The sequence below is a fragment of the Sceloporus occidentalis genome, unplaced genomic scaffold (assembly GCF_023333645.1).
Source record: "Sceloporus occidentalis isolate IW3139 unplaced genomic scaffold, rSceOcc1.0.p SCAF_3, whole genome shotgun sequence".
Taxonomy (NCBI): Eukaryota; Metazoa; Chordata; class Lepidosauria; order Squamata; family Phrynosomatidae; genus Sceloporus; species Sceloporus occidentalis.
This window is the reverse complement of record NW_028316983.1, coordinates 79,990,401-79,999,816: the sequence shown is the minus strand read 5'-3', so window position 1 is coordinate 79,999,816 and position 9,416 is coordinate 79,990,401. Positions and strand designations below refer to the sequence as shown.

Here is a 9,416-nt window from a genome sequence, read left to right as displayed (position 1 = left end):
CACACTGCTGGTATCAGCAATTTTGAACAATAAAATGAGAGTGGAGGTTAGACATCTCCTGGTACAAATACAGGTTGAGTCTCCCTTATGCGGAATTCCAAAATCCAAAATATTCGAAAGTCCAAAATATTCCAAAAACCAAACTTGTCCACATAGGTGGCTGAGATAGTGAGACCTTTGCTTTCTGATGCTTCAATGTACATAAATGTTGTTTCATGCACAAAATGGCTAACAATATTATGTATAAAGTTACCTTCAGGCTATGTGTATAAGGTTTATACAAAACATAAATGAATTTCATGTTTGGGCTTGGGTCTCATCTCCAAGATCTCTCATTATGTATATGCACATATTCCAAAATCCAAAATTGTCCACATGGGTGGCTGAGATAGGGAATCCTTTCCTTTCTGATGGTCCAGTGTATACCAACTTTGTTTCATACACAATATCATTAAAAATTAATGTATATAAAATTACACAAAACATATTTGAGTTTCATGTTCAGACTTGGTTCTCATCTCCAAGATTATGTATATGCAATGATTCCAAAATCCTAAAAATTATGAAATCCCAAATATTTCTGGTCCCAACCATTTCAGACAAGGGAGACTCAGCCTGTACCTCAAGACAGCCATATCAGGGTCATGATCTCCACTTGAACATGGTATGTGAGGTATTTCTTCATTAGGAAGTCCCTTTTTTCTCCTCTCTCCACGTTTGCCTATTCCAATGCCTTCCTTCCATCTATAACTCCCAGACAGGGTGACCAGATGTCCTCACCACAAAGGAGGATAAAACATCTCCAAAAATGTAGGACATTCGAGAAAGAAAAAATATAGGACATGACCAAATAAAAGCTAAAATCACTCATGTCTATATAAATCCATGCTTAAGTCCTGCTCAGAATGGAGGACAGTGTGACATTCCTCCTGGACAGAAAGTGGGAAATGGAGGACATGCCCTGGAAAAGGAGGACAGCTGGTTACTATGCTTCTGGATTACCACACCTTTTCCTCACATCAGCCCCCTAGATTGTAGGACATGGCCACATAAAAACTCAAAACACACATGTTTATATTAAGCCCTGCTCAAAATGGAGGACAGTTTGACCATGCCTCCTGGACAGAAGGTAATGAAATGGAGGACATGCCTTGGAAAAGGAGGGTGGCTGGTCACCCTGCTCCCAGGTTACCACACCTTTTACTCCCATCAGCCTCTTGATTGTAGGACATGGCCACATAAAAGCTCAAAACAGTCATGTCTATAATAAGTCCTGCTCAAAATGCAGGATGGTGTGACCTTTCCTCCTGGACACAAGGTGGTTGAATCCAGGTTCCGAAAAAGGATGACAGCTGGTCACCCTGCTCCTAGGTTACCACACCATCAGCCCCCCTAGATTGTAGGACATGGCCACATAAAAGCTCAAAACATTCATGCCAATATTAAGCCCTGCTCAAAATGGAGGATGGTTTGACCATGCGTCCTGGACAGAAGGCAAAGAGATGGAGGGCATGCCCTGGAAAAGGAGGACAGGTGGTCACCCTGCTCCTGGGTTACCACACCTTTTAACTCACAGATTGTAGGGCATGGCTACTAGATAGGGACCATTTACTCAAACACTCCTTATCCACTATCACCACCATTTTTGATGCGGAATCAACCCGAAGCAAAAAAAATCCCTAAAGGCGTGAAGGGTTTCCCTATAATTTCCAAAGCAAGATACCCTGAAGGGAGTGGGATGGGGCAGGATGTTCCCAAGGAGGATATTCCCAATTAGTGCAGGAAAGAAGGTGCTCCCTCTTTCCTTCCCTCCTGCCTCCCTTCCCTGAGCTCCCTTGATGGTGTCTCCCTCATTCATGGATGCTGCTTTGGCCCCAGTCTCCCTGGGCCACTCACCATGGCTGCTGCTGCTGCTGCTGCTGCTGCCCTGGGACCCCCTCAGCCTGCTCCTTCTCTCCTGTGGCTGTGGTGGTTGTGGGGCCCACCCCAGAGCCCAGCTGTCACCCTCGACCTGGAAGTGAATGGCCTCTGCTTCAGCAGCAAAGCCGGCCTCGAGGAAACAGAGGGGGAAGGAAAAAACCCAGACACACAACACACACCACACTCACACACAACAAACACTCTCTCCCCTTAAAGGAGACGAGCTCCAAGTCTCCAGCAAATAAAACAACAATCAAATTGCAATAAACTGCAGCCTAATCCCAAAATATGAAGGCTACCTTATTCAGAACTGAAGGGGCATCTGCATTGGGAAAATAAAATGCAGCCTGATACTGTTTTATAAAGGCTGCCCAGGGATATATATGTATGTATGTGTGTAGCACGCGCGCACACACACACACACACACACACACACACATATATATATCACGTGTATGTGTTGCAAGCTGCCTTGGGTCTCAATCTGGGAGAAAGATGGGATAAAAATTAATTAATTAATTAATTAAAATAAATCCTGGGGGGTTTGGAGTTTCACCACACACCAGGCCTTGTCGTTTTTTGTATATACACTCGCCCCTCCAAATTTGCGTTATTCACAGATTTGATTAATATGTTCTCTTTAGGAATATCTAGGTCTTCCAGTGCAACTCTATGGTCAACTTTAACTAAAAGTTGCACTGAAGGGCCTAGAGATTCCTAGAGGGAACACTTCTCTAGGCCTTTGTAGCTCCTCCAGTGCAATTCTATGGTCAGTGTCTGCTGGATTCCTAGAGATTCCTAGAGAGGTGTCCTCTCAGGTAAAAACATGGTGTTTTTGCTGTTTGTGGTTTTTCCACATTCACGGGGGTCTTGTGCTGCTAACTCTAGCAAACATGGAGGGACAAGTGTATATATATGCTGCCTTTCTCCCCAAAAGGGCTCACACACGTATTAGAGTAAAAACTATGCCCAAGAGTGCTGGTGCCTCTGTTTATTGTTGGGTAGGTTGAAGTGGTTTGGGATTGATGGTGAAACTATAATGGGTTTGTGTTGTTTTGTTTGCAAGGTTTGTTCTGAAGGGGTTTTGCCTCTGCCTTCCTCCGAGACAGAGAGTGTATCTTGACCGAAGTTCATCCAGTGTGGTTTCATGGCTGAACTGGGAAGTGAACCCTGGTCTACAGAGTCGTAGTCCACTACTCAAATCACATCACACGGGCTCCACCGACCAAACTATAAATCCCAGGAGAAAGGTCCAAAACACCCTGCAGAAACAATCCAGTTTGAGACAGCTGTAATTGCCCCTGGCTCTCTGGTAGGGAAATCTGGGAACTGTGGTTTTGTGAGACATTTAGCCTTCTCTGACAGAGGAGAGCTCTGGTGCCACAACAAACTACAGTCCCCAGGATTCCCTAGCATTGAGTCAGGCCAGTTGAAACGGACTCTAACTTGATTATTTCTGCAATGTGTTTTGGCCCAAAGTGGGGTCAAACTGCATTAGTTCTCCAGACTATGGTTGCCTCAGAAACCCCTCTGGGATTATTGGGGTTGCCATAAATCAACAGGGGATTTGAAGGTACAAAGGGCCCGAACAGACAGGTCAAAATAAAGCTGCTTAGGGTCAATTTGGAGGTATGCTGTTTAAATGCTACATGCATCCTAAGACACCAGAAACTGCACCAAAGCCACACTGCAGTCCTAAGGACTGGAGCGCAACTTTGGTGCAGCTTCTGGCCTCTTAAGATGTGTGTCATTTAAACAGCATACACCCAAAGTGACCTGAAGCAGCTTTATTTTGGCCTGTCTGTTCGAGCCCAAAGTAACACAAATTTTTTTTAAGTCTTGTTTTTAGCTGAACAAAATTGGAAATTAGATTTCCATGTCACAGAAATAAAATTCCAGAAGCCAGAGTACCACACACACATGCGCGCACTCTTACATTTCCAACTTTTATTGTGCTTCCAATTTATATATAGTGAAAGCTAGTTTTTGACCCCCCCCCCATCCTAGTGGCCCCTTTAACTGTTGTGCCCAAGAGGTGTGAAGGGAGCAGAGTCACACAGGAGAGAGGGTTTGCTCCTGGAGGGTGCATCTACACTGTAGAAATACTGCAGTTTGGTATCGCTTTAACTACCAAGGCTCCATCCTACAGAACCCTGGGATATACAGTTTGGTGAGACACCAGCAGCCCTCTTTGGCAGAGAAGCCTAGAGGCCTTGGAAAACTCCAAATCCCAGAATCCCACAGGGCTGCATGATTTCCACAGGACAGATGCAGCACAGGAGGAGGAGGAGGAGGCGGGCGGCTCTTTACGCGACGCTGACGCAAATTGTTGCCCTGAAGTGCTGCACTTCCTTTCCTTCCCCTCACTTCCGGTTCCTGAAGAGCCCGCCGGAAGTGGCTCATTTAGGCGACGGACCGGGTCCTCCCTTGATTCCCTTCCGACTTCCGCCAAGAGGGAAATGCTTTCTTGGGACGCTTTCACCTTTTGAAGGAGGAAGGAGACAGGAGCGGAGGTTTCTCTGACTTCCCTCCCAGAGGGGGAAATGGCTGGGCTGGTCAACTTCGAGGATGAGGAGGAGGTGAAGGGCTATTTGGAGAACCTGGGGGTCGAGTACAGCTTCCAGTGCTACAAGGAGAAGGAGCCCGACGGTGAGGAGGAGGAGGAGGAGGAGGGAAGCCGCAGGGCACTGGCTTCTCACGTCATGTGTATATATGTCATACACACACACACACACACACACACACATATATATACTAGATATCTCCTAGATATATATATATATATATATCTCCTAGATATCTATATATCTCCCATCTATAGATATAGATAATCTCATATATATGTGTGTGTGTGTATCATATATATACACACACACACACACACACACTCATCCCTCCATATTTGCAGTTTTGATATTTGCAGATTTGATTATTCATGGATTTGCTTAATATGTTCTCTCTAGGAATATCTAGGTCCTCCAGTGCAACTCTATGGTCATCTTTAACTAAAAGCTGCCCTGAAAGACCTAGCGATTGCTAGAGAGAATGCTCCACTAGGCATTTCTAGCTCCTCCAGGGCAGTTCTATGGCCAGTGTCTGTCGGACGTTGACCAGAATTGCAGCGGAGGACCTAGAGATTCCCAGAGAGGTGTTCTCTCAGGTAAAAACATGGTGTTTTATATTACTTGCGGTTTCCCATATTTACGGGGGTCTTGTACCCCTAACCCTAGTGAATATGGAGGGACAAGTGTATATATAGCTCCTATATGCATTGCCCCTTATGGTCCCATCCACACTGCAGGAATAACCCACTTTAACAGCCCTGTCTCAACGCTAAGGAATCCTGGGAACTATAGTGTTTGTGAGACATTGACCCTTCTCTGGCAGAGAGCTCTGGTGTCACAGTAAACTACAAATTCCCAGGATTACCTAGCACTGAGCCAGGACAGTTAAAGCGGTTTAATGCTGGATGATATTTGCAGCGTGTTTTGGATCTCTCATTAAAAACATTAGAGCCCTGGTGGCGCAGTGGTTAAGTGCCAGTACTGCAGCCACTTACTCACTTACTCACTGGCAGGCCTCAGGCTAGGAGACTAAGACACTAATCCTCTTTTGCATTAGCCTCCCAGCCTGAGGCCAGCCATCAGCACAGAACAATACACATGCAAATCCCTCCTGCATTCCCAGGCTCACACAATATATAGACCCACTTTTTCCAGGCAAGCATTCTCTGAAGATGCCTGCCACAGATGCTGGCAAAATGTCAGGAAGAAACTCTTCTAGAACATGGCCACATAGCCCGAAAAACCCACAAAAAACTATGCATTTTCACAGCAAAATTAGTGGCCTAGTTGTGCCCATTGCTTGAAATGTCAGTTCTGGCTAAAGCAACACATGCCTTGATTACATCCTTTTTTGACTACTGTAATACACTGTACATGGGGCTGCCTTTGGAAACTGCAAAAACTTCAGCTGGTTTAAAACCTTTCAGCTAGAATGCTAACTGGGGCCAGTTATAGGGAGCATATAACTCCCTTATTAAAACAGCTTCACTGGCTACTGATTGGTTTCTGGGTACAATTCAAAGTACTGGTCATGACCTATAAAGCTTAGAACCAGACAGTTTGAGAGACCATATCTACCCATACAAACCCACCAGAGACCTAAGATCATCAAGAGAAGGGTCTCTCTTGGTCCCACCACCATTGCAGTCTTGCCTGGTGAAGACACGAGAGAGAACCAAGTTTTTTAAGTGTTTTTATTTGTGAGCCACCTTGGATCCCTTTCAGGGAGACAGGTGGCATAAAAATTAAATAAATAAAGTATGACCATGGTTCTTGTCATGTATGTTTCATTATAAAACCACAGGCTGTCACCGTCTGGCTGAATACCTTGAAGGAGTAAAGAAAAACTTCGAGGCAGCTGCTAAAGTGCTAAAGCAGAATTGTGAAACTAATTTACATAGTGAAAGCTGCTACAAACTTGGAGCTTATTATGTGACTGGAAAAGGTAATAAAGAGCTTCTTTCTGTACAACCCAGGTTATCTCTAAAAGTAAGACAGCTTGGATAGTGTACCTGGATATGTGTAGATAAATGAGAGATTCGTGTAATACAGTTGAAATAATAAGCTTTAAGCTATGAAATCCTCAGTTCATATATTACACAAGATAGGAACTCATTAGAGGTCACTTGACTGTAATATGGAAAAATAAAACGGAGGTAGTTTTTTGTGGGTTATTCGGGCTATGTGGCCATGTTCCAGAAAAGTTTCTTCCTGACGTTTCACCAGCATCTGTGGCTGGCATCTTCAGAGAATCCTTTGCCTTCTCAATTTTTCCAGGCAAAGCATTCTCTGAAGATGCCAGCCACAGATGCTGGCGAAATGTCAGGAAGAAACTTTTCTGGAACATGGCTACATAGCCCAAAAAACTCACAAAAAACTATGTATGCCAGCCTTGAAAGCCTTCAACTTTACAAAACAGGTAATTTACAGATACATTATAAGAATTACTTAGATAAGTGAAACACTTCAGGCATTTAGGGAGAGGTCTGTGTAAATCAAAGTTGGGTAGGTTTCACACTATCAGGATGTGTCTGGGTTTTTAAATCAGAACTCCAAGATCCACCAGTTGAGGGTTGGTGCATAAATAATTAAAATGAAACAGTTTTGAAACCAGGAATTTATTGAGAATGAACTTCATAGTTTTTCCATAGACAAATCTAGTCTTATTTTCTTCAAACAGTGCTTATTTCATCATTATTTAGGAAGTCAGAGATCTTTGCTAGCCTACTGAAAATTGCCCAAAGTGGTAATAGCCCCAAATGTATTTTTTTCCTTTCCCAATTTTCCTTGCAGGTGGTCTCCCTCTAGACCTGAAAACTGCCTACAATTGCTTTTTGAAATCTTGTGAGAAAGGTGGGAAGAAATCCACAGATGCTTGTCACAATGCTGGATTGCTGGTACATGATGGACGAGGAAATGAGGATGAGAAGCCCAATGCACTCCTTGCTAGAGACTATTACAGTAAAGCTTGTGATGCGGGTTTTGCACCGAGCTGTTTTAACCTTAGTACAATATATCTTCAAGGAGCCCCTGGCATAGCAAAGGATATGAACCAGGCATTGCAGTATTCTCTGAAAGCATGTGATTTAGGCCATATATGGGCATGTGCCAATGCTAGCCGAATGTATAAACTGGGGGATGGCGTTGAGAGGAATGACGTCAAAGCAGAAACCCTAAAGAACAGAGCAAAAGACTTACACAAAGAACAGCAGATACCTTCAAGGTCTTTAACATTTGGAGAATAAATCCAGTCAAGTGATCTACTCAGAAGATCCATTTATGTGAACAAATTTTTCTGTAATCTGTACAAACTGTTCTTGTATATCACAATAAAAACCTACATTTTTGGGATGTTGACTCTGGGGGTTGATGTAACTCACCTAAAAGATGAACTGTGGTAAATGTCATATTTAAAGCTAGAATATGAAAATAACAGTTGCTCGTTAGAACTTGATTCTTCAATGTGTTGAAAAAGCAAATTTTGCGTAAGATCTAGCAGTGTATATAAAGCAGTGGAATCTATTTTCTTGGCAAAGCAGTTCTCTTTTGCAGTGAACACCTCTATTCACTCCAGCAAGCAGAGAAAGTATTCTTGGGCGGCGGAGGGGAAGAGGGAGGCTCCAATCTTGTACACCTCTAACAGCAGAGATGGGACTCATGGTGCCTTCTTGATGTTGAACTATATACCTCCCAATGTTTTTCACCATTGCCTGCTAGGCAAAACTATTGGGAGCTAGAGTCCAACAACATCTAGAAGGCTACATGTTTTCCACCCATACTTAACAGGGACAAAGTTCTGTTGAAATCCATGGAACTTACTTCTGAATAGGCTTGTATAGAATCATGTTTAAATGATCCTACTCAGCTGCAGTACTATGCAATGACATGCAAGAAATTAAAGTGGTTTGCTGAAATTAAAGTGATTTACTAGAGTGTAATTTTTGTGTGTTTTTGTGCCTTTTTAGACAAATGTCTTCTAATAAGTTCATATATTTAAAAATGACAATTTGTGCCTTGAGGCTGACAGGCAAAAGACAAGGTGCACAGCTGGGAGAAAATGGTGATCAGTTGGTTCTGTTACCATCAATGTAGTGAGTTGGGGCTAGGCTGATCTTTTCTTGCCATGAATGAGATAATACAACTGGCACTGCAGCCATTGTTTCCTAGATTAGTGGCAGAGTCCAAAGTGTGTTTCTCTTCAACTCTAATCAGAGTACAGCAAGAAAAAAAATTAAAAAATAACTTTTTAAAGCAGTTTCTGTCAGAGCATTGCAGTACTAGGCTGTCACTTAGGTCCGAAACACACTGTACAAATAATCCAGTTTGAGATTTCTTTAACAGCCCTGGCTCAATGCTAGGGAGTTCTGGGAACTGTAGTTTTGTGAGACATTTAGCCTTTGCCAGAAAGCTCTTGTGCCACAATGAACTGCAGTTCCCAGAATTCCCTAGCATTGAGCCAGGGCAGTTAAAGTAGTCTCAAAATGGATTATTTCTGCAGTGTGTTTTGGACCTAAGGTGTTGCTAAACAAATCCAGTAATGATGTTTGTATCCAAATAAATGGTTCATTACTCCTACCAATGATCTGAACAAGAGAAAATGTGGTTGCTTCTAGTCAAATAAGGCAACACAGATTATTTTAATTTCTTTTTTAGTTTCAGGGCTGTTTTACAGAGTACCAAGCAATCATGATGTGAGCCATGCAAAGACAGCTGACACCTGAGGGTGCTCATTTCTGTGCTTCCAAAAAAGTGTGTGTGTGTGTGTGTGTGTGTGTGTAAAAAATTAGAATGTACTGATTTGATCTTGATGAGAAATTTAGAAATTAGAGTTTCCAAAAGGAATAAATTCCACCTCACTATAGTGGAGAAGACTGAGTGAGTGATCTGTGTACCTGCTCAGTCTGCTATATATTGAAGGACAGCCCCGAGAAC

The 9,416-nt window shown here is 43.1% G+C and overlaps 1 protein-coding gene across 1 annotated transcript; it reads left to right on the top strand.

Moving 5' to 3' along the window:
- Positions 1 to 4,368: 4,368 nt before the first annotated feature.
- On the top strand, positions 4,369 to 8,407 carry LOC149316295 (cytochrome c oxidase assembly factor 7-like). The gene is made up of 3 exons (XM_089518662.1): positions 4,369 to 4,569; positions 6,289 to 6,429; positions 7,278 to 8,407. Exons 1-3 carry the CDS (start codon positions 4,464 to 4,466, stop codon positions 7,727 to 7,729), a joined length of 699 nt encoding a protein of 232 aa, XP_089374788.1. The 5' UTR covers positions 4,369 to 4,463; the 3' UTR covers positions 7,730 to 8,407.
- The last annotated feature ends 1,009 nt before the right edge of the window (positions 8,408 to 9,416 follow it).

Coding starts and splice junctions, on each gene's coding strand:
- LOC149316295 (XM_089518662.1), top strand. CDS start 4,464: ATGGCTGGGCTGGTCAACTTCGAGGATGAGGAGGAGGTGAAGGGCTAT. Junction 4,570..6,288: donor CAAGGAGAAGGAGCCCGACG/GTGAGGAGGAGG, acceptor ATAAAACCACAG/GCTGTCACCGTCTGGCTGAA. Junction 6,430..7,277: donor TTATTATGTGACTGGAAAAG/GTAATAAAGAGC, acceptor TTTTCCTTGCAG/GTGGTCTCCCTCTAGACCTG.